This window comes from Bactrocera latifrons, unplaced genomic scaffold (assembly GCF_001853355.1).
Source record: "Bactrocera latifrons isolate USDA-ARS-PBARC rearing strain unplaced genomic scaffold, ASM185335v1 scaffold_100, whole genome shotgun sequence".
NCBI classification, from domain to species: Eukaryota; Metazoa; Arthropoda; class Insecta; order Diptera; family Tephritidae; genus Bactrocera; species Bactrocera latifrons.
Genome location: NW_017534409.1, coordinates 867,167 through 892,058, shown reverse-complemented (window position 1 = coordinate 892,058; position 24,892 = coordinate 867,167). Strand labels below are relative to the sequence as shown.

The 24,892-nt window shown below is 36.3% G+C and overlaps 3 protein-coding genes across 14 annotated transcripts in view; 2 read left to right on the top strand and 1 right to left on the bottom strand.

Annotated features, from left to right (window-relative positions):
• The window catches only part of LOC108967323, a 41,799-nt gene extending 29,296 nt beyond the window's left edge, over window positions 1-12,503 (bottom strand). For 9 of the 12 annotated variants that reach the window (XM_018930691.1, XM_018930650.1, XM_018930701.1 and 6 more), the window contains exons 1-3: window positions 12,247-12,500; window positions 12,069-12,185; window positions 10,968-11,954 (exon numbers count right to left, since the gene is read on the bottom strand). In XM_018930691.1, the coding sequence (XP_018786236.1) occupies window positions 11,056-11,954; window positions 12,069-12,165 (996 nt within the window). In that variant the 5' untranslated portion in view covers window positions 12,166-12,185; window positions 12,247-12,500 and the 3' untranslated portion in view covers window positions 10,968-11,055. Of the gene's footprint in view, window positions 1-10,967; window positions 11,955-12,068; window positions 12,186-12,246 lie in introns of those variants that run through there. The other 3 variants (XM_018930741.1, XM_018930714.1, XM_018930665.1) reach the window with 3 other exon arrangements.
• Window positions 1,254-23,540, top strand: LOC108967081. The gene is made up of 4 exons (XM_018930330.1): window positions 1,254-2,333; window positions 8,524-10,010; window positions 19,253-19,903; window positions 21,160-23,540. The coding sequence occupies exons 2-4, from the start codon at window positions 8,646-8,648 to the stop codon at window positions 23,158-23,160; spliced, it is 4,017 nt and encodes a 1,338-aa protein (XP_018785875.1). The 5' UTR covers window positions 1,254-2,333; window positions 8,524-8,645; the 3' UTR covers window positions 23,161-23,540.
• LOC108967379 lies at window positions 18,609-19,338 on the top strand. Its single transcript, XM_018930753.1, has 2 exons — window positions 18,609-18,945; window positions 19,106-19,338. Exons 1-2 carry the CDS (start codon window positions 18,688-18,690, stop codon window positions 19,181-19,183), a joined length of 336 nt encoding a protein of 111 aa, XP_018786298.1. The 5' UTR covers window positions 18,609-18,687; the 3' UTR covers window positions 19,184-19,338.
• Window positions 23,541-24,892: the final 1,352 nt, after the last annotated feature.

Here is a 24,892-nt window from a genome sequence, read left to right as displayed (position 1 = left end):
ATCGAATACATACAGAATATATATATATACATATACGAAATCGAATACATACAGAATATGTATATGTATGCCGACATCTACATGAATACATCTCTCAGGTTGTTATAATTTCTCGAAATGACTTCAGGCATCATTATAGCAGGTATGCGCGTGTAAAAATACATTTCTGAAAGTTGAAGTGCCGTGCATATGAGTTTTCTGTTGGTAGCCTTGTGGACCAACGAACCCGTTTAAGTACTCTCAAGCACACATATATATGCTATAGACTAATACCAGCATCTATAAGTGGGTTGCTTATAGCTGCCACTGTATGTAAACATGTGCATTAGCTAGCACTTACCGCTCGAGTTGTTATACTACTTTCAAAGCCCGAAACTAAAAGCCTTGGAAACTGCGCTATTCACAAAGTCGTCACAAAGTTTTTAGAAGTGAACACAGAAACGAGCTCGAGTATAATAACCAAAGATAGGTAGCTCATAATAAACTACCATAGAAGGTAGCGAGCCGTACAAGCAAAGAAGAAATGAAAAAACCAGCAAGCCAAGCGACGCGCCAGGTGAGATGATCGAATAAACGACTGTCGACGCTCAACGTTGAAGCAGCAAGCAACCAAAAAAGCAGCCAACTAACTAACCAACCTTTCTATCTCTATCACATTATACCATAAAAGCGACGCTACGGAACGAACTATGTACATAAGTATAACTCACCGATGGATGGCCTCACGGCTGGGTCTCAATAGCTTTTGTTTACTTTCCACCACTGACTGACTGACTGAAGACGACAACGACGATACGATACGATGACAGCAATGTAGACTACGACGAGTCATGCTAGCGACATCACTAACAGCTTGATTGTATTCACCGACTTTTTCTACATCATCATCAATACCGACAACAACCATACAACGACGTACAATATACCCAACTGTTGTTGTTGTTGTTGTTATGAACGCCTCCATTTCTTCTGATGCAGTCGGTATAGACGTCGTAGGTAGTCAGTCTTTCAGTTGGGTTCTGCTGCTTCTTCTGCTTAAGTCGCTGCGCATCGCAGCGTCATCGACAACATCGTACAAAACTACCGAGTATACTACCGACGACACAACGAACTCGTCGTATGCATCTACAGCTTACCTCTTACCTTGGCACCGCACATAAGCCTGCGTTGCTGCCTGAGTGTTTTTTTTTTTTTTGCCTTACCTAGTCTACCTCTAAGCGTTTCGTCCCAGCAACCACAGTGAACGCGACCAACAAACCATCCCAACCAAGCAACCATCTATGCAGCAGTCAGTCAGTCATTTATACAAACTTCCCTCCACGGTATGAGTGTATAATACCATATATGTATATATACACAGGGTATTTGTGTGTGTGTTCGTGTGCATATTGTATAGTGTTGTTTTTGTGCTTATACATCGAACAACGCTTGGCACTGACGACTCACGACTAACGACTACGGATGCCGGGCCACACTATGCTTGGAGGATTTTCGTCTATATACGCGTATGGAAAAAACGAGTATTATTTTGGGGCGCACGAGACCTCGACCACCAAGTCGGTTGTACGTACGTTTCATTTAGTGCTGAGCAGTCGCTTTGAACGTTTGTAATTTTGTCAGCGCGCTCTTCTCCTCGCTGATGGTGTAGTATCATTATACTTTTTTCACTACTACTCTATACGAACGATACTTTTGTGATTATTATTGTTGTAGTATCTAATATTTGTGCTGTACTTGGTATTAGGCGTTCAAAGAACATAGAACACAGAAGAACGTTGGCGCTCTCTCGCCTTAGCTGCTGTTTAACTTGAATATTAGTGAGTGGAGTGTTTGTTTTTTATTCCTCGTTAAAGACGCTTTGATTCCGAACGCTTAAAAAATACTACGGAACAGCTTGTTTGTTGTGTGACGCGCGCTTTACTGGATATAAAAGTTGATTCAGAAAGTAATCATTGATTAGCATTGACAAATAAGTATATATTTACGAGCGTTCATAACAGTAGCGCTGCGAAAGTGGTTCTTAAAATAGAAAGAAATAGTTGTCATATCGCAAACGGAGGCCAGCGCGTGAAACCGCTCGAATATATAGACATTATAAGTATAATTGGTGTGTTGGGACCTATCGACGTCGTCTATAGGAGATTGTGTCCACTGACACCTGAAATTTACTCAATACGCATACAAAAGCCGGTGTGTTGTGTACGTGTGTAACGGTCACGCAAAAAAGCGCAAGAGCGCGTTGAGTGGATACGACAACGAGGCTATCAAAACGACTCAGACAAGAGACGGGGTCTTGAGAATTGTGCTGGTGTGTGTGGTTGTGCACGAACAAGGTAATTATCAATCATATGTGAATATTTTCATACATATATAGACATATGTATGCATATACATATACACACATGCATATTAATTAGTTTGTATGCGTTAAGACGCGGTCTTTTGTTGTTGTCATTACGTATTTCACTGCATTTTATTACTTGTTATTATTAACGTTGTTACAGCTACCGCTTTTTTAAGTGTTTGTTGTTGTTTATATTAGTGTTTCGCACAGCTGATATTGTAAGCGACATAAACTTTGTTGCGCTGTTGAGTGTTTATATATGTGTGTGTGTTTCGATTGACAACTGCTTGTGATTTCGTGCGTGATATTTCAGATTTCGCAAGCAGCAAGCAAGAAAGCCGGCTGACTACATACTTGACTTTCTTAGAGAGCAGATTGTTGAAAAGAAGAACAAGCATTTCTTCATTTTTAAAATTTTTCTGATATGATCTGTTAAAGTGTTACACAGATATACATACATACTATTAAACAGATAAATATGCATTTTTTGGAATCGGATTTGTCATGACTAATGGAGCATTGTTTTTGTATTCAATAATAACAAAAAAATACTTTAGCGCCAAATAAGTAGCATGACAAATGGAAAAATATTTGTCAGTTATTTTGAGTGCTTGCCAGCTGTGTTTAATAGACGTTCAAAACCCGTTATTAATGATTTAGATCACAGTAATATAAACATTCACGACTTATAGTCATACTAACGAGTTCAAACAGTTATTAGTCATCAAATCATCAATGAATATACTAAAGTATTACGAATACAAAAATCCTATTTTATTATAGACTAAAAGACACAAGCTGTGAACAACAACTAACCAAAATTAAATGAGAAAATATTTTATCTTCCGTGCGTTGCTTTAATAACTTTCAGAAATAAAAACGTTTTCAAAATAAACTTGATTTTGTGCCCTCATTTTTTATTTCATCGATATGTTATTGTAAACCGATTTGAGAATATTTGAGAATCAGAGATTCTAGCATTGCCTTGGACAATAATCCATGCGAAATTTCGTGAGTTGTCACTTGTCGTGTCAAATAAAAAAATTTTCCATACAAGAACTTGATCCTGATCGAACAGTTTGTATGACAATTATATGATAAAGTGGTCCGATCTGAACAATTTGCTTTAGAAAATCCATGCCAAATTTCATGAAGATATCTCAACACATAAAAAAGTTTTCTATACAAAGACTTAGTATTGATCGGTCAATTTGTATGACAGCTATATGGTATAGTGGTCCGATGTCAGCGGTTCCGACAAAATAGCAGCTTTTTAAGGAGAAAGTGAGGTATGCCAAGTTTCATATCGATATCTCAAAAGTTCATGAACTAATTCGCGTATATACAGACAGGTGGTGGTGGACTTGGCTAAATCTACTTCACTCATCACGCTGATCATTTACTTACATACATCACTTTTTTATATAGTTTCTCCTACGTTCTTTTTGGGTTGTTACAAACTTCGTAGCATATTTTATATACCCTGTTCATGGTATAAAAAAAGTGTAGTACAAACTGCTGTGGGGGTTAAGAACCATACAATACATATTAGTGGTGACGAAAACCACCCTTACAATAATAGTTTTTGAAGATGTATCATTAATCTCTTAAGAGCAATATAATGAATACATCAAAGCTACAGCGAAGCTGGAAAAAAAGTCTGCTCTCAATTGGTTCTAACATCTAATCCCAACAACAATCAGCATCATACTGACATACACACACATTTGTATCTTGAGATTGTATGTACGCATGAATGCACATTGAAAAGGTCAAATAGGCACATAATGCATTAGTTATTTATATTGATTACTTTGCACTTATATAGTACGTACATATTTATATTATGTTCTCAAATACGAGTATATGTAACTGCTTAATATTTGATGATATTGCATAACACTTCCTAAGATTTTGTACAGAAAAATTCGAAAATCAATTCGGACTCAATTAATAATTGAATGTTTAATGTTTCTAAAGTTAAACTTAAATCTACTTAGTGCAGACTTTGCAAATACCGATCAAATTTATATACTACATATAATAATATCATTATTTCTGATCAAAATTGACCCGGACTGTCAAACACCAAAAACATTGTATTGTCAAGCATCTCTATCTCTCTGCTGCCAACATGTCGATTTTCAAGCACTGTATTTTTAACTTGTTCGATGTTATTGTCATTAACAGAAGTGGATGGCCATCATAAAAAAGAAACAAATTTTCGATGACTTCACAACCTTCACTGAATGCTATGTGCCACTCAAATGATAAAGTGGGTTCTTAAAAACACTTCTGTAACATTTTTACGATTCCGTTACCATGATTCTACTGGAAACCCAAGCTTTCAGTTTTTTCCATGGTAAAAATCGCCAGACCAATTCATGGCTCTTGTCGAAACAATTTATAATTTTCAAAATTGGCAAGAGAAACTCATTAAATTTTTATGACCACTTTTCATTCTATCACTATTTATTGTTCGATTCGCCACAGCTTTTAACGCAAACATTTTTTGTTTTATGAAACTAAAAATTTTATTCATGTTTTTTTATAATAGATATTTACAGTTAAAAAAATTACTCAAAAATTTCTTACCGGGGTCTTTAATAAAAGATTGCATAGATATTTTTGTAGGTGTACTGCGTAATGCTTAGTCTACTCATCATTCGAAGATACTTTTTCATTTTCTTTTGCATTTATGAACATTTTTGTTTAACCGGTGCCATCTGCTTTCAAATAAAATAATCTACAATAACTTTACTAATATTCTAGTCTCACTATATACATACATATCTAAGTAGATACATACATACATACATACTTACATACGTATCTATACATATGTATGTACGTTAATTGTTGTGCTATCTTTTTCAGGGAGTTTCTTGTATGTTGGTTTTATGTTTGTACGTTTATTTCTGTATATAGTTTTTGATCTTAAGCACATATTTAGTATATACAGAGTGATATCAAAGAACCCTATTACGTGTTATAACGAGAATGACTTTTAATGACATACTAGTATATACATACATACATATATAAATTGTTTTCTATTATCTATGTGAAATTTAAAAGTATAAAATGAAAATAAAAAAATTTTGATTTTTTGTTATTACTAAATTTTTTTAATTATTGGATTCTATATTGAAACATACACAACTTTTTTCGATGCCTAATATTTCAGGATATTTTCGTAAGTTAATAACTTTTTTTTTAATTTTTAAAATTCCAAATATTTTTTAAACTTTATTTATTCTTTTTTAATTTTTTTTTCATTTATTTTAATTTTTTAATTTTTATTTTGTTTTATTTTATTTAATTGTTTTTTCTTATTTTACTTTATTTATTTTTTTTATAGTTAATTCGTATAATTTTCCTTTACCGTTTTTAAACAAACATCTTTTATTATTTATATTGCAAACCATAATATAATCAAAGAAAATATACACACGTACATAATGAAAACTAATTTTAAACTAAAGCTAAGGCTTATTTCTTCGTCTTGATTATTTATAAGCACAAAAAAATTCCAAATTAAAGCAAAAATCTTAGAACAAACATGTGCTATTGAGAAAATTATCGATAATCTCACCTGTAAATCTATATTTGGGAACAGGCAATATAAATCGTTTCGTGTATGTGTATAAATCTCTACGAATGTATGTGTACAAGCACACATTTCAGGTAGGGCGACTAAACTCTATAACTCTAAAATTGGCAGCTGCGGCTTAAGCGTGGGCTATAATAGTCGAAACGGTTAGATAGACATAAACCTATATGCATATCATACATATACATATGTATGTACAGATACATGTACACGTATAAATCCCCAGCTAGTCTTCAGCAACCCAGTTGGGATTACGTGATTTGATAGCTAAAGACCAACAATGAAATGAACTTTCTTACAGATAAGACATCTGTTCACAACCCAGTAAATATGTATATACAAATACAGTCAAACATATTTATAGACTAACCGCTAGCATACCTACATAAATATGATGAAAGATTAAACCACTCTAACATCCGCTAGAAGCAAAGCATGGGAACCGAGCGACTTCGAATTCAAAAGAAAAATTGTATATTTAATGTTCAAAGCATACTACTTGTATACCCATTAATCGCGAGGCAAAAGTGGAAACTGGGGGAAAAATATATATATGCATGAGACAGTCAGAGCGTCAGAGGCGCGCTACAACAGTTTCAATAGATGACAATGTTAGACTACAACTGGCTCTATGTTTGTAAGTAAATCGATATATACAAGGCAAACAGCTCTCGTACTCAGACATACACACCATTCATATATAATATATGTATATACAACCACTTGAATCGAAGTACAAATTCCACAGCCTCAAGTCGTAACTCAACCTTAGAAGAACTCGAAAACGCCATGAATAAATCGCAAAACGTAGTCAGCTTATAGAAATATAGCGACGCTGTTTTGGGCGCTGAGAGAGTCTTTGTGTGCTGCGTTATCGAGTTGTCTGTCATTCGGCACGATTCCGTTTCCAGCACCTTAGAAACATACGAACACATAGTATATGTATGTAAATGTGTATGTATATACATTCATCTGCAGATTGTGCATATTAGACTTCTGTACATAATATGTTATAGCTGCCATCAACCTGATTTTCAGTTATTTCAGGTAATCTTCATTGCCACAGTTAATCGTTGAGATACAAAAATAAGAAGAAAAAAGAGCAACTCACTCAGCTTGACTCACTCGGTCTTCGGCAGCTGTCTGAGTCAACACAATGGCATACGAAAATGATATTAGTTGGAATGATGTTACACACAAAAGTACCCAATCGAAATGAAACATCTTTGCGCTGTCTGTCGGTAAAAATACCTATAAGTAGTACAATAACTTCCGTTTACCTGTGACGAATTTCAGATTTCTCAAAAACCTTTTTAAGCCGAAGCAACAATACTAATTAGGGATACCAGGCGAGTCAGTGGAATTTCAAATGGAATATATGTATGTTCATGTTTATACTTTCACATTTATCAACGACTGAATATATCGATCGGTTTCGGATACACTCAGTGAGTAGTTACATATATGCTTGTTTGATAAAAGTGCCTGAAAAGGGAAGCGTCGGTTACAACGACTCTTATTTTGGGGTCTTAACGATAACTGTTGAGTGTATATGTATGTGTATGCACTACTTACTATGTATTCACAGCGAGAACATAGCTACAGTCGTACATACATATCTACATTAATATTGATATAATTTATCACTTTGGGTCGAATATCAAGTATCTGTAATTTATTTTGTGGGCTTCTGCAACCACCACGTTGTACGAGTGTAAATGTGATTCTTTGTTGGTCTGCTCGCAGCGGTAGTTTGAAAACTTTTGCTGTATGGAACTCCCCTAGGGTGTTTCCACAATTCTAAAACTGACTCTCAGGCAAAGTATACCTTCAGATAAAGGTATACATGTATTTGTACATACGCATCTAAGTATATGCATTAAAGCAACTTTGTACGAGCAATATATGTATGTATATAAAAACTTGAAATTGGTAGAAGTCTTTGTAATTTCCTGTCAGTTGTTTCCCCAGATGCTATTATTTATTGGAAGAGTTGAGATTTCGCACGTAATAGCGATTACTCAGTTTTTATGGCATAAAAAAACTGTTGCTATAACAAAATAAAGAAAAAAATAATTGAGTAAAAAGTATACAATAAAATGTTTACTAAGAAGGAAATAAATATGTGAAAATAGAACAAAAAAATTACTGTATAAAATGGTATAGTAAAAGTTGTTTTATGAAAAATTAAACAAATAAAATAATAAAAAAATATAATAAAAAAAAATAAATAAAAATGAAATAAAAAAATAAATAAATAAAAATTAAAAAGAAAGAAATTAAATTTAAAAAAAAAATTGAATAGAAAAAATTTTAAATAAAGATATTAAAAATTATAAATAAAAAGTTAAAAAATGCAGTAAAATGTTATTAATTTTACATGACAATACATGAGCGTATCTGTATGAAATCCTTAAGATTTTGTATTAACTTGTTTATGTACATATTATATAATACATATGTAGGAGGTACACTGTTATTAATATTCCCAAATTTCTTAAAAACGTATGTTCATTTTTTATGGTCACTCTACAATACTTTTTCTTCTCTTCTCTTCACATTTCAGCTGTTCTATAACGGACTTCAAAAATTAAAGCAAAACTCATAAATTCGGAAGAGGAAAATCAGCAAAGCAGAAGGAATTTTTATTCTTAAAAAATATATATCTTAAATTAATATAACAACAAAATGCCTACAATCAGACGTTGCTGCATCGTGGGTTGCCTTTCTAATTCACGTCAGAGCCCACAATTGCAATTCTTCCAATTTCCACGCCCTGAAAACCCATTCTACGGTCTCTGGAAGCAGGCATGCCATGCTTCGCTCAATCGCATTCTGCCCTTCAAAAAGCCAGTTGTATGTGCACTACACTTTCATCCAAATCTTATAGGCGGCCGCCGATTAACATCATCAGCTGTGCCATCGCTACGCCTAGATGTACCCAATGATTTGAAAGCTGTCGAACAGCAAGCAATGGTTGAGGAAATAGAGAGAAGCCGTAAATGTGCATACATCAATGCAGTTGTTTATGAATGGTTAGTACGTGCCAACTTGAATCCACAACTTCGTGGTTCCATAACACACGGCATGATTAAAGAAAAAGCCGCTACAGCAGGACAACTCGTGGGTTCAACCTCATTTGTCGCTGACAATCGTTGGCTGAATAGATTCCGTGAGACACATTTAAGCGGCTTTGCACAAAAATTGGCTAGCAATCAATTGAAACCACTCGGCGTATCCTTATGGATTCCCGATATTGTACAAGATTTGCAGCATCTCTTTCCGCCAACTAGTGCTGAACGTGTAGCGAAATTAGAAAGCCTGCCTGAACAGTATATGGACTATATGCAACAGTATGGCGAATATGAAGAGGACGATGATCAGGATTCACAGGGTGCATCCCTAAAGGACCAACAACAGAGCCATGCTGGATATGACGCATATGGCCAACCAATACCAAATTACAATGGCGGTTATGACAGCTATGAGGGATACTACGATCAACGTCAAAACCAACATAGTAATTATAGTTCTCCACAACCCCAACGTCCTGCCTCGAATTCGCCACCACTCCAACAACTACAAAAATTAGCCTCTCCAGCATATCGTGCCAGCCCAATACTACAACCGCCTGCAAAACGACCTCGGTCCAACGACGGTGAGGTCAGCGAAATAACGGCAACAAATGGTAATACCGTAACCGATTTGACTAGCGATTGCGAAGTAAACGATTGTGATGTTAAGCCAATTAAACTTAATGGTACAGCAACACCAACATCAAATGGTACTAATGGCCACACACCAGCAGCTTCGCCTAAACCCACAATGAATGGTACTACAAATGGTAATAGTGGTAGTACAAATGGTAATACAAATGGTATTACCAAAAATGCGGATATCGAGCTCTCATCCTACACGCAGGCGCTCGAACACCTTAAACCTTTGGAGGAGTTTGCACTTTCAAGAGAGAATTTCCGCGCAATCGGCTTAATATCACAACTGGAGGTGATATTACGAAAAGGTGAAAATAAACATTTGGCAGCGGTGCTGAAATAAGCGATAGGAGGAATTATAAGCTAATTTGTAATATGTTGATGTGATTTAGGTTTTGTAAATAATTTTTAAAACTATTTAGTATTACTAGAGAATATATGAATAATTTAATAATTAATTGAATAATTTTTTGCTTTTACAAGAACATTAATATCTAAACTATAGAAATACATGTATATAAAATGTAAGGATACTTTATTCAATCCATAACTAAAACTACTGCATAGCAAACAATGCCGACGTTAAGGTATTTTATTTATTACACAAATAAAAAATATATTCAATTCATAAGACCCAAAAGGTTTTTTTTCTTGTTCATTAATTTTATGTATTTCATCTAAACTTGAAAATATTGCAAAGAAAAATAATTGAATTACATGTGGAATTATTATTATTTTTTTATTTTGTAATCCCTTAAAACAAATATATAATTCTTTTCCGAAGTACCGGATAAAAAAATAATAATCCAAAATTCGGAAAAAATTACACCCAGAATATAAGAAAGAATTAATAAAAGAAATTGTTTTAGAATTTACATTTTGTCGTGCTTGTGTTCTTCGTGTTATCCAACTTTGAACTAAAGGTGGCATTGAGCCATCACATATTTACTTCTCTAAAGCACTTGTCTGCAAACTTACACATTCAAATGATTAATATTTTATCAACTTTAAATTTATTTTGAAAATCTAATGTTTACCCCAACATCGGAATTAAAAAATAGGCATCCATTAATATCATCTATTAGCCGTGATTGTCGGGTCTAGGTCACCAGCCAATAAACAAAAACATATTAAGAAACTTTTGGGAAAATAAAATTAATTGCCTCTGCAACTAAAGCAGTAAAAAAATAATATTCGAACAGTAAATAATTTATGCAACTTCATACCTACCCGTGCACATTAGTAAATTATTTAATTAAATATTAAAATTTGAAATGAAATGAAAAGTGCTACGTACTGTGCATGCTTATCAGGCAGATAATGCAACATTTTTGTAAGCGTGTATTGAAATCAATTAAGTAATTTGAGATTTCCACAATCATTCGTCAACATCTCTTCTTTGGTTGTGCCAACATTGTATAGCATCTTTCACAAAACTTTCCAGCCTCTACGTCTTCTTGAGCTTGAGAAACAGCTTTGAGCAATTCTGTTTTAATCGTTTGGCGGTCTTCGAGTTTCAATTTCCGCGTCTCTTCAAACATTCTTTCAAAGAAATCCTTTAGTTCTAAATTGCTATGAACATCGACGTTTTTCATTGGATTTAGATGACAAGCGCATTTACTCGTCTCTTCGCTGAAGTTTGTTAGTATTTTTGCATTTGGAGTTTTGTTTATTTTTAACGAAGCCACTTTTCTTCTGCTCGATGCTTTCTGTAGTAAACTTGATGTTCCGGGTATTTCCACAAAATATGGTGTTTTAGGGATTAATCGTTTGGTTTTTATGCCATTTGTAGTAGAAATGTTTGATATTGTTGTATTTTGCATTCGAATTTTTGAATTTTCAGAATGTGGAAGTTGTAGATGTTGTGTAACTGCAATTTCAGATGCATCATTTTTTGTATGTTTGTCAGAATCAGTATTAAGTTGATTTACATTCAGTACTACCGGATTTCTTTCATTTATTTCGTATAGCATGAGATTATAAGCTACTTCTGGATTCTTGTCCTCAGCGATCTCTTCAGACTTAACGTAAAGAAATTCTTGACCTTTATCATATGTCAATTGGCCAACCTTCGAGTTTAGCTGCGTTAAGTAGATGTCATCGTTGTATTCTAATGGCTCACTTTTTACTACAGCCGTTGAATGAAAGTTGCTGGTTTCACTTAAAGAACTGTTCTTCGGGAAACACACATCCACAGGATTTACATGCGTTATAGGAATGTCATATTCGGATTGACTATTTACTACAACCTTTGGTTGAGCGTTACATATTTTAATTCTATTTTCTGCCAAAAAAGCAAATAATTAGAACTTAACAATTTGCAATATTTTACTATTGGTTCTTGTAATACTATACTTTTAATCTTTAATTTTACATATCATATTTTATACATATATACCTTGTTTTGAATCCAGACAATTAAACCTTAGCTCATTTTCATGCTTTCGTCTCCGGCGTCTACGCTTCGCACTCCTAGCATTCACAAATTTAGGCATATCGAATCAAATTGTATACCCTGTTGATAGTAATTAAGATGTGTTAACTCAAAATATAAAAATATAATAATTATAACTTACTGCGAACAGAGAAAAACGTATTTTTTGGAAGTTATTATGTACATACCACAGTATTTATGTTGTAGATTTTGTATCAACTAAAAACAGATGAACATGTGGCGATGCCACATCAAAGTTTTTGGTTAGGGACACTTTGACTTAATTGGTAATTCAGTGAGTCTGTGATTGTTTCACGTACAGCTCCAATATAATGTATTTAAAAATAATACAGGTATCAACAAATACAGTGTTAAATATTTCTAAACTTCTTCAAAAACATCATATTCGAGTTTCACATCCGCAAAAAACTCTTTCTGGCGTTGCCATTTTGTAAGTTTAGTTTTCATTCCAATTATCTCAGAGATGCAAGAGCAAAATTTGTTCTTCCTCGGCTATCACTTTAATGCTCTTTTATGAATTATGGATAAACAAAATTCATTGGATTAAAAAAACTGAGAAAATAATGCACAAATAGTATCCCTTAAAAATTTAATTTGTCCTTAATGTATCTATAATTTTCAGTAATTTCATATTATTGGTAAATACAAAAATGCGATTATAAATTTATTGCAATATTTCCAATAAATTTAAAATTCCAAATTCGAGATAGATATCAACTGATGTTTAACTTTGTTTTTTCGTCTGAAGTGTTTTAATTCTGATTATTAAAACATTACTTAAGCTGGGTAACTTCACCGATAGATATCTAAATCGTCTTCTTTAATTATCGATATATGCGGCACAAATTTGAATCGAGGAAATAAGAGTTGCCAGTTTAGTAACAAAAAATTATATAATCATTAAAATTAGAAAAAGCTGTAATACCCTTCTAAATACAGAGCTGGATTTTAATAGGTCAGCTTGTGTGGCAATTACTGCAAAAGCGGTCCGATCAAGCAATTTCTTCGAAGGTGGCCCATGAAAAAATAATTTTTGAAATTGGATTTTTGCCAATCACTTTGTATACCAGCTATATGCATATTGATCCCTTCTGAAAAAAAGTCTGAGACACTGCCCTTACCTTGGGCAGTAAATTTAGATAGAATTCCCAAATTTCGTGACAATATCAAGTCAAATTATTATATTTTTCCATACAAAGGTCTAATCCTGATTGTTCAGTTTGAATGGCATATATATGCTATAGTAGTTCGATAATAACATTTCCGACAAATGAAAAGCTTTTTGAAGAGAAAGGGACGTGTGCAAAATTTCAGATTGGTATTTAAAAAATGAGGAAATATTTCGTGTATATACAAATGGACAGACCGACAGACATGGCTATATCGACTCAGCTCGGCACGCTGATGATATTTATGTGATCTCCGATACTTTCTTCTGTTTGTTAGAAACTTCGTGTCAAACTTCATATACCTTGTTCAATGTATGCAAAATAGATTGTATGAACATGATAGTTGTTGTAACAAGGGTTAAGGATTGACCTTTTTAAAATATAATGTTATCCTTTCTAACATTACTTAAAGCCATGATATGTCACTGATAATAGAAAAATTTAATCAGTGATTCTGTGAGCAATATAACAATATCGCTTTCAAAACATGACCTTTCTTATCAGGCGCTCAACCCAAAGCATGTGCTCTCATTTGAGTATTAGAGAGATTAACACTTATTTTCGATCAATTTCAATGGTTATGAAGAGAACATAGGCGTTAACTTCCAAACTGAAGATGATACCTGAGATACATTTTATCTGAAAATCTGCTATTTATATTACTTTATACATATTTACTTAAAAGTTAAAATCAAAGCTATTTCTGTATTTAAAATATTTAAAAGGTTGTATGTTTATCTTATCAAATTGTAAGCATTAGAGAGTAAGAGTAAATCATATACATATATCTTCTCTTCATTTGACTCTTAAGAAATGACATTTTGAGCGCAAAGGCACATGGTTAGGGTTGGCGCCAAAGGGGTGGTGTATATTATATGCATAAATACACGCATACAAGCGCTGGGATCGATCTCATCGTGGAGAGTGGCCACGACGGTTTCCGACAAACTGCGACGTCGACTGTTATGAATGTGTTTATGTATGTATGTATTCTGAGCATTATTCAATCGTGTGTGTATTTATTATATTTTTTAGTAGAAGTCGGCGATAAGATTTGCTTGACATGCGCAATTGCAACTTTGGGTGCTTTATTTAGTACGCAATTATGTACGTATGTATGTATGTATGTACGTCATCTCGTTACGTTGCTTTTCTAGGCGCACGAATGAATACAATCCAAATTGTGTGAGAATTATTTTATTTTTTGTTTATTACAGAACTAATTTGAGATTTAATTGTTTAGGTCAATTGTTTAGGCGCTACTACTCCTATTGAATGACTCTTTATAAAAATAGTGCTAATTCATACAAGCTTTGTCAAGTATACTCGTACCGAACCAATTGTACAACTGTCGATATATGTATGTATGTATGTATGTACATACTTGTATGTATGCATGCATGAATTTTGAAGTATGTATGTGTGTACATATGCATGTAGCTATGATCATCAATTTGATCGTGAAGTAATTTTGGTGGAATTAAATATTTATGTATACCCGGAACGGGATATATTAAGTTTGTCACGAAGTTTGTAACACCCAGAGGTGTATAAAAAGTATATACTATATAAATGATCGGTATGTCGAGCTGAGTCGATTTAGCCATGTCCGTCTGTCTGTATATGTACGAACTAGTCTCTCAGTTTTTAAGATATCGTTTTGAAATTTTGCAAACGTCATTTTCTCTTCAAGAAGCTGCTCATTTGTCGGAACTGCCGATATTGGACCACTATAACATATAGCTGCCATACAAACTGAACGGTCGGAATGAAGTTCTTGTATGGAAAACTTTCACATTTGACAAGATATATTCACGAAATTTGGTATATATTATTTTTTTGAGGCAACAATATAATCTCTGAAGAAATTGTTCAGATCGGATTACTGTAGCATATAGCTGCCATACAAACTGAACGATTGGAATCAAGTTCTTGTAGGGAAACTTTCACATTTGACAAGATGTATTCACAAAATTTGGTATAGATAATTTCCTGAGCCAGCAATGTAATCTCCGAAGAAATTGTTTAGATCGGTTAACTATAGCACATAGCTGCCATACAAACTGAACAATCGGAATCAAGTTCATGTATGGAAAACTTTCATATTTGACGTGGTATCTTCACGAAATTTTAAATGGATTACTGCTTAAGGTAATAATATAATCTCCGAAAAAAATTTTCAGACTGGATTACTATAGTATATAGCTTCCATACAAACTGAACACATAATTACTAACAGAAATGCACCTGTGAAAGGTATTTAGCTTCGGTGCAACTGAAGTTAACGTTTTTTCTTGTTTCTATTGATATTAAAATAATGCATTTAATTCTTTAGAACGGCTATAGGATCATGGGAATACAAAACAAAATAAAATTTTTCGAAATCATTCACTGATTATTAAAGTGCATCAAACTCTCTAAATGTATACATGCAGCGAAATTCTTCATAACCGCAGACGTACAGACGCAGCGTTGGCAAAGACTCGGAACCATATTTCTATGGAACTAATAATTGCGAGACTAAGTCAACCTGGAAGAAATCACAATTATTCCATTAGTTTGCGTTAAACTACCTCGAACCAGCGCAATACAATCTGTCCAGTTAAGGGAAATAAGGATGAGGACTGTCCGTAATAGAGAATTTCACTGTATGTTTATTGATTTTAATGAAAAATCACTTAAAACACTAAAAATGGATTTAATTATTTGAATGGTCAACCGCATTTACAGCACACTATAGGGCTTTAAAATGGGATTGAAAACCAGATCTGTACTGTAAATCTTCAAATATTGATAGCACCTCCTCGATACGGTTTTAATAACACAAGAATATTCTTTGTGAAATGATTAAGGTTACTTTATCGGTACAGCTATTCTATGGCTACGTGCTTTTTTATCATTTCAAGCTGGTAACCTCGTGTCACCACTGCTTTTCTTATACACAAAAGACTCAATTTTTATCTTGATCTTGATCGTTTTGTATGGTAGCTATATAAGTGATAAAGTGGTGTGATTTGATATTTATGTTCGGAGATTGTAGTGTTGCTTTGAATACTAACCTCGTCAAATCAAAAAACAAACTTTTTCAAAAATGGACTTCATTTTCATCGATCCGTTTTTATGGTGCAGTTCTTGGGGAGAAAAGAACATTTGGGAAATTTCAGATCGATATCTCAAAAAATTTGGAATTAGTAGGATAAAGAGAATTTATCTAAAGATTTGTTTTTGTAATCAAATTTCGTGTGCGGAATGGTTTCGAATGGCGATTCAATTCATTTAAAACAGTTTCATTAAAAACAGAAGCCTACAAGTAGTACAAAGCCTTCAAAAAACGGTCGAGAGGTCGTTGAAGACATGTCTCGTTCTGGAAAACCTTCGACCTCTTCAACTAATGAAAATATTAAAACTGATGGTATAGTGCTTGAAAATCGTCAGGCCAGTGTTAGAGAAATGACAAGAGAGTTTGACATTTCCTTCGAGTCCGTTCGAATGATTTTGATGGATATTTTGAGTATGAAGCACGTTATTCCTCGACTCGTTCCCATAAAGCTGTTTTTTTTTTTTTTTAAGATTGTGACTGAATTTAAAGTCAAAAACGCAACCATCGATCAACCACCGTATTCAGCAGATTTGGTTCCGTGTGATATTTTCTTGTTCCGCAAACTGAAATTGCCGCTCAGTGGAATCTGTTTTTAGTCGATCCAAGGGGTAAAACAAAATTCACTGAAGGAGTTGAAGGCCATATGGTTTTTATGAAAAGTGTTTCGAGGGCTGGAATCAACGTTGGTGTAAGTGTATTACATCAGGTGGGGATTACTTTGAAGGCGACAAAATAAATATTGATAGATAATTAAATACTTTGTGTTTTATTTACTATTTCTGGTTATTTTTTGTAATTTTTATGATCCAACTGAATTAGAAGACACCGCATTACAAAGGTTAAGGTCGAAACACAATGTGCTACAACGATATACCAAACGGGCTAATTAAAAATCAGCGATCGCGAATTGACTTTTGAACTGTGTCAGCAAATTTTTTATTGGATTCATACTGAATACAGACATCAGCAATGATATTTATTATATGTATATGTATGTACTTGTAATATTTACATAAGCATTCATATGTATATATTGTACGTACATACATACATACATATGTTGTATTTGGATTGAAGGGCGAATGGGTTATTCAATAAACCAGCGATCGACTGTATAGACTCTATTTGTACTTATGTACATACATACATACATATGTTGTATTTGGATTGAAGGGCGAATGGGTTATTCAATAAACCAGCGATCGACTGTATAGACTCTATTTGTACTTATGTACATACATACATACATATACATATATATATAGTATAAAGTGTATTTCAGGATAATTTTCTATTAATTAATACTATTTATTTATTTTTTATTTAATGAAAGTTAAAGAGTGTAAGCTTCACTATGCAATAATAATGCACAGTATTTGTTGTGAGAATTTTTAATACTTAAACTACGTATATGTGTATGTATGTACATATATTTATAAGGTTTCGATGGAAATAAAATTAATTAAGTAAATATATTTGAACTTTCTTTTGATAAGTTCGAAGGTATTAATAATTGATAATACAAAAGACAAATGCCACAGCATCTGTTAAACAAATAATACAAAGCTCTAAATATACGTACATACATACATGTATGTATATACTAAATGCGCGTACTCGCATTAAATAAATAAAAGTTAAACGCCGGCGCTCTTTCCAACCAAAATAAAACCGAAAGCAGCGCTAATTTTATAATTTTCACAATTATCACAGAAGCACATGAGCGGCCAGTAGCTGAGCTGTTCAGAACGATGACGGCTATGGAGAGCGCGACGGTGAGAAATGTGCTGCAGATGCGCACGAAAGCAAAATTTCCAAATCCCAAACGAAAGCGAAATTGAACACATAGAACAAAGAAACAGCAAACAGCAAGCACCCAAAGTCATGCTGAATAAACTTCAATAACACACTCTGGTACATAAGCATATACATACAGGTGTACTTTATGTGTAGTGCCACGCAAAGAGCAAGCGCAAAGAGACGACCAACGCGGCTATTGCACGGCAAATGTTCTCGCGCTCTCCGCATGGCCCGGCGCAGTCACATGCGTGTGTGTGTTGGTTAGAACACTAGTACGATAGACGACGACTCAGCGGCGCTGACTCGACTCGACTCGTTGACATATGTATGTACATATGTGTTGGTTGGCTGGCTGGCTGGCCTGACTGGCTGTTTGGTTTGCTGGTTGCTTCCGCTTCAAGACAAACGCCACGTTCTAGTTGGGACACCGCGCTCTGGCAATCTGGTTGAAAAAGTTCTACACCGTACGTTTTACGCGGATAATACGAGTTGTATGCGTTCGCGAAGAGCCACAGAACAACGAACGCCCGCCCGCCCATCACCAGGCAGCACAGCACAGCCGTCATCTGTGAAAACAAAGCAAAATACAGCAATTTGTGGGAACGTCTACGAAGCAAATAATACACACGTTTTGTACACACTACGTGTGTATGTTTGCGTGTTTATGGGCATACGCAGCGTAGAAGGGAGGAAGGCACACTTGGAATCGCATTTTAAGCGCATTGTGTTCTGTCATATCGCTTTGGATTTGGTAGATAGAAGTGCATTTATCCATAAATTCGCAGCATATTAAGCAAGTGCATTGACGTGTGTTTATATGTATGTATATATTTGTGTGAGTGTGTGTGTGTGTCTGTCTGTGATTGCGTGCTATGGAAGAAAGAAAAATAAACTGAATTTGCATATTACAGAAGTGCGGCGACCAATTGTGCATGCAATTGCACGACGAAGCAGCGCAACGGCAACAACCACATAGACAACAACAATAATAATCACAATAACAACAACAACAATATCATCAGCAGCGGCAGTCGCAGCAACCAAAACGATAACGTTGCAAAAGTACACACGGTGTTATAATACAATCAGCCACGACGACGTCTACAACGGTGTCAGCCGCTCCGGCGTTCGCATCGGATACGCCGAAGCAACAACAAAATTCGAGACGTCGTCGTCGAACAGTCGAACCGCCGTTATTTAGTGCCATCAACACGACGACGACCACGACTAGTCGCGTCGGTCGACGCGTGCGCCTGCCCGTGCACCTCGCTTCATCGGTGACGTCGAGCGCGGCTATAAGGGCGGCTACGGTATCCTCCGCGCTGGGTCCGAAGAAATTGCGAAGTTTGCGAAATTTGTTGTCGCGCGGCAAGCGAAAACCTATCCGTGTGCGCAGCACTAGCGGCGGCAGCAGTGCTCAACAACAGCAGCAGCAGCGACCACAGCAACAACAACCGATTGTTGCGGAGCAGCAGCACCAGCAAGTTCATAATAATATCAATAGGCATAACACCCACAATAGCATTGACGGCAATTGTAAAAGCAGCAACAACAACAACAACACAAACACAATTCAACACAACGAAATCGCGTTGAAAGTGAAGGAGCGCGAAAAAGTGGCCGAAAAGCATGCCATTGCAGCCGAGGAGTTGGATGACAGTGACGACGACGCTAATGAAGATGGCGCCGATGGCTATAAGTCTGAGAATGTAAGTGAATAAAGCGTTTCATTTGTAATGTACTTATGTATGAGTTTAGAAGTCCGCCTGGATACATTGACACCGTCGAAGTTCGGCATCTTATTCGGTTTCAGTTTCATTAAGATACATAATTATATACTATGTCTTTCTTGATATAGACGATCTTTCAACATGACAATCGGGTCAATGCAAGTGTCATATAATCGGATTTTTATGTGACCTAGGGCTGCCTACTTTGCTGCATTCTTCAAAATTATTTTGGGAATGTGTCTTCTAATGCTACAACCGCGATCAGCCATTATACTATATATTATACATATATTGTCCTAGTTAGGGGTTAGGCAAAGCTATGCTTATTTCAAGCATGTTCTTCTTTATCAGTAAGACAGAGGCTTCAAGGGTCTTTTCGACGTCTTTCTGCTAGTGATATTTAGAATAGAGTCAAACTGCAATAGGCTAGGTAATTATCCGATTCTTCTCTCAACCTTAGAATTATTGTTCAGATGCTACTAAGAAATTCAGCAGTTTTAATGACTACCGTTATGTGAGAGGTGCTCCTGGCTTTCCTCAGATTTGATCTATACATACTTTTTCTTCTTTTTATTAACTCGCGGTTATAGGCGAGTTTACAACAGCGCGCCAATCGTTCTTTCTTTTTGCTGCTGGGCGCCAATTGGAGATTCCGAGATAAAGCAGGTCCTTTTCCACCAGGTCTTTCTAATGGAGTGGAGATCTTGGTCTTCCTCTGCTTCTCTCTGCGAGTACTGCGTCGAATACTTTCATAGCTGGAGTGTTTCCGATCAAAAACGATATAAGATCGTCGATATAACGGCGTTTAGCCCAATAAAATCCGAGTCAATTCCAGAGTGTTAACTTGCTTTGGGGACCCCGCATGACTATAACCACAATTTTTCTATGGCTCGACCACTCCGAATCAGTATGTTTCTTGCACATACCGTTAGAATACTTTGACGCCTTGCCACCCGAATAAACTATATTTTTTTCACCTTTCATTAAGTGATTCGTAAAATCTGCAACATTAAATGAGGCGTGTCAGCCAAAAATCTTTATATGCATTTAATGACGTAATATATTTACGAGTATACTATATACTTTATGGTATACAGTATAGAATATACAATCATGATCATGCCACCAGCTACCATACATATACATACATTCTACTTTTCTGTACTTCAATCACTTTTCACGAATGACTAATTCTTCACACACACTCACTTACTGTTCTCTCTTCTGCTTTATAGAACCCCCCAACAGCGTTGGCACAGCCGTTCCACGAGAAAATGCTCTACGACACACGAATACGTCGAAAAAATGTATTGGCGCTCAACGAGAAAGTGGCCGCGATACGCGAGTACGAAAAGTCGCCGGTGTACAAGCGTATCGGACGCATGTTTCACTGCAGTCCCGACCAGATCAAGCGCATAGTACAGCAGAAAGACAGCATACTCGAGGCTTGGGAGCAGCGTACGCGTCGCTGTCACGACGCAAAAACGCTCGAAATGAAAGTGGTGCGCGTGTCGATGCTGGGCAAAGCGGTTTTCGATTGGCTACGTCGCATGATCTACTATCAGGATATACAGATAACGGATGGGCTCATACAGAAGACGGCGCTGCAATTTAAAAGCGCTATGGGTCTACAGAATTTCTTTCCGCATCAGGATTGGTGTGATAAATTTCGACAGACATACAAAATCCATACGATCGACAGTAAACTACTGAATATTGGCTATACACAAGGCTATTCTGTGCAAATAAAAGATGTCATGAAGGACGTGCTCAACGAGTGTACACCGGATGCGGGCAGCAAGACGCAACCGATCGATGACGACGACAATGACGATGAAGTGGAAGAGATTAAGGAGGAGTGTGACAATACGGAAAATACGAAAGCACACGAAGGTGATGCGGAGCAGGAAGCAAAGCGTAGACGACTGAAGGCAACAGGCAACCTTCAAAGCGCTAAAAGCAATGTTGCAGGCAACATGCCACAGCCAACGGGTAGCACACTAAATGCAACTGGCAATCCAATTGTAAAACGCATAAATATCACCAACCCCAACGGGAATATGTCGAATAATCAATTAGCTGCCAATTTGCAAAAGAAGAACACAGCGTCACCAGCCATGCACAACCTAGCAGCACCGCAATTGGCACCATTCCGTCAACTGGTCGCATTGCCATTACAAGGCAATGTCGCCGGCATGCCGCAAAAAGTGCTGGTGGCTACACCCATAACGCCGGCCGGTCAAATGCCTGGCGGCAAGTCAATGACCATGACAATCATACCGCTGGCGACTATAGCACAATCGCAGAGCATGCAAGCCGGTTCGGCCACAGCTGCGGCAACTGCAACCGCTGCAGCGACTGCTACACCGACTGCACTAACTGCAGCGCTGGCAACAACAACCGCTACAGCCGCCACACCGGTGTCGGATGCCGAGAAATCCAATGTGCCGCCACCGATGCTGGATATTAAAAAGGAAATCAAGCAGGAGCCGCAGGAGCCCGTTGAAATCAAACAGGAATATATTTCAGACGCGGAGGATGAGGAGCCAACGGAGCAGGAGCACCAACAACCCACTGAAGTTACTGTGAAAACAAACACTGCGCTGCAAGCGAATGCCATTAACAATAATATCACGCCATTTACACCGGAAGGTGATACGTGCTCCAGTGGTAGCATGGATCTTGAGGAGCGTGTTCGCGCGCCAGAAACCGCCGATGATGACAATATAGCTTTAGCCAATTTGCGGCGACTCATACAGACGCAAGGTAAACTTGTTGCAACTTCAACGCCATCCGCAACCGGTGTACGTCCTACCGTCTCGTCGGCCGTGCCGCCTTTAGCACCGAAACCCATTTTATTACCCGCTCCGTTAAACCCCAGCACATCGGGCACGACTGAGCGTCAGAACTTGCCAACATCGACGACTGCCATTACTTGCATACCCGCCGCCAATATATCCGCCATGAGTAGATCGCTATGTTTTACGCCGCCCTTGCCGCCTTTGACGAAGGCACCGGATGCCGTTATAAATCGCTTGGCGAATAAACGCAAACACGCCACAAACAATATGCCACTGCTGCCGCCCATTAAATCCTGTTCGGAGGCTCGTAAATATCTAAAACTCTTAGAAGACTTTGCGCTGGTTAAAGAGAACTTTAGACTGATCGGCCTGATCACGCGTGCCGACGAAGTTCTGCGCGAGCTTGATGGGGACGACGACGTGGATGTGGATTGAGTTGTTGTTTACAAACAAACTTCTAGTTTAAAATTAATACATACTCGTACATGCACATCTGTTGTATCTATGTGTATACATGCGTAGAATGTAAGAGTATAGCTTTTTCTATGAATACCAAAGCCGGTAATTGTTACCATAGTTTGTAAGTGAAGTGGGAAAACTTATGTACATACATGCATACATACATACTCGTGTGAGTACGTGCATATGTATGCAGCCTATATACAAATCAATTTTTTCACATACTATATAGAGGTTTATATACATAAACACATATTTCTAAGTAGAAGAGCACTAGGGACACATCTATGTATGTATATAGTTACTATATTGCATACATACATACTCCTTCTGTATTGGAGTTACACAATTTTGTTTATGTTTATTTTACATGAAATATTTTATTTTTCAAGTGAATATCAAACTGTATTTAATTTTTTTTTCACATACTTACTTATATTTGTACGTCAACAATACGTTACATAAGTATGTGCATAAATTTTTTAGAGAAGCTACCAATTAATTAAAAGTTGAATAAAACGGAATTTGAAAAGAAAATTGCTTATTGTATTTAGTGGAAAAAGGAAAAAGGAAACTAATGTAAAAATCCCTAATGAATCATTAAATAATGTAAAATGTATGGATCAGAGCAGAGATCAGATTAGCAGAGCTTTACGCCAAATTCAACTTTTTTAAATAAAAAATCAATTAATTCACAATAATAATATAAAAGAAAGCTTTAACAATTAGTATTTCGTCGAATGACCGTTGTTGAATAATACTGCGCATCGCCTAGGCATGGATTCCACAAAACGCTTGCATTTCTCGAGAGGAATGGCCTTCCACGCCTTCTTGCCTAGTTGCTTCGTATTTGACGAATTCTCTTTCCCTACAGCTTCTTTGACCTCTGCCCGAAGATGCTAATTGGATTAAGGTCCGGTAGCTGAGCCGGCCAACCTCTAACCTCAACTTCGTTTAGAGCAAAAGAATTTTTTGCCAACCTGCTGGTATATTTGGGGTCGTTATTTGGTTGATAAATCCATTTCAACGACATTTTCCATACTGGCCTTCGTACATACTGTCGGCGTCGTCGGGAACCAAATGAAACAATTTTTGTTTCATCGGACCACAATATGTTGCGCCATTTTTCGCCTGACAAATGCAGGTGCTCTTCAAGTCAATGGTATTATTCAATTATTAAATCTCCAAAATCGAAATATTTGCTTTTTTTGATTTTCGAAGTTTAGCTAATAAAAAACAACATTATTTGTTTCGGATAAGGCAAAAGAACAGCTGGCACGATGAAGATTGTCGTGTCGTTGTGGATAGAAAACAAACTACCTACCTTTCAACGTTCGACCACAACACCTGCGGGATGGGATGAGATACCGAAAGTTGAAGAGGAAGGTGTGATTAACCGAAGGTTTCAAGATCAGGGCGTACTGAAATTATGGAGGGATCAGTGTGACTTTAGACTTGGAAAATCAACCACTGACCAGATACTCACCATGCGGCAAATCTTGGAAAATACCCGTGAAAAGAGAATCGACACACACTACCTCTTCGTCGATTTCAAAGCTGCTTTTGACAGGACGAAAAATATCTGTTTTTAAGCCGCAATGTCCGAATTTGGTATGCCCGCAAAACTCATACGGCTGTGTAAACTGGCGATGAGTCATACCAAAAGCTCCGCCAGGATCGGGAACGACCTCTCCGATATTGATATCAT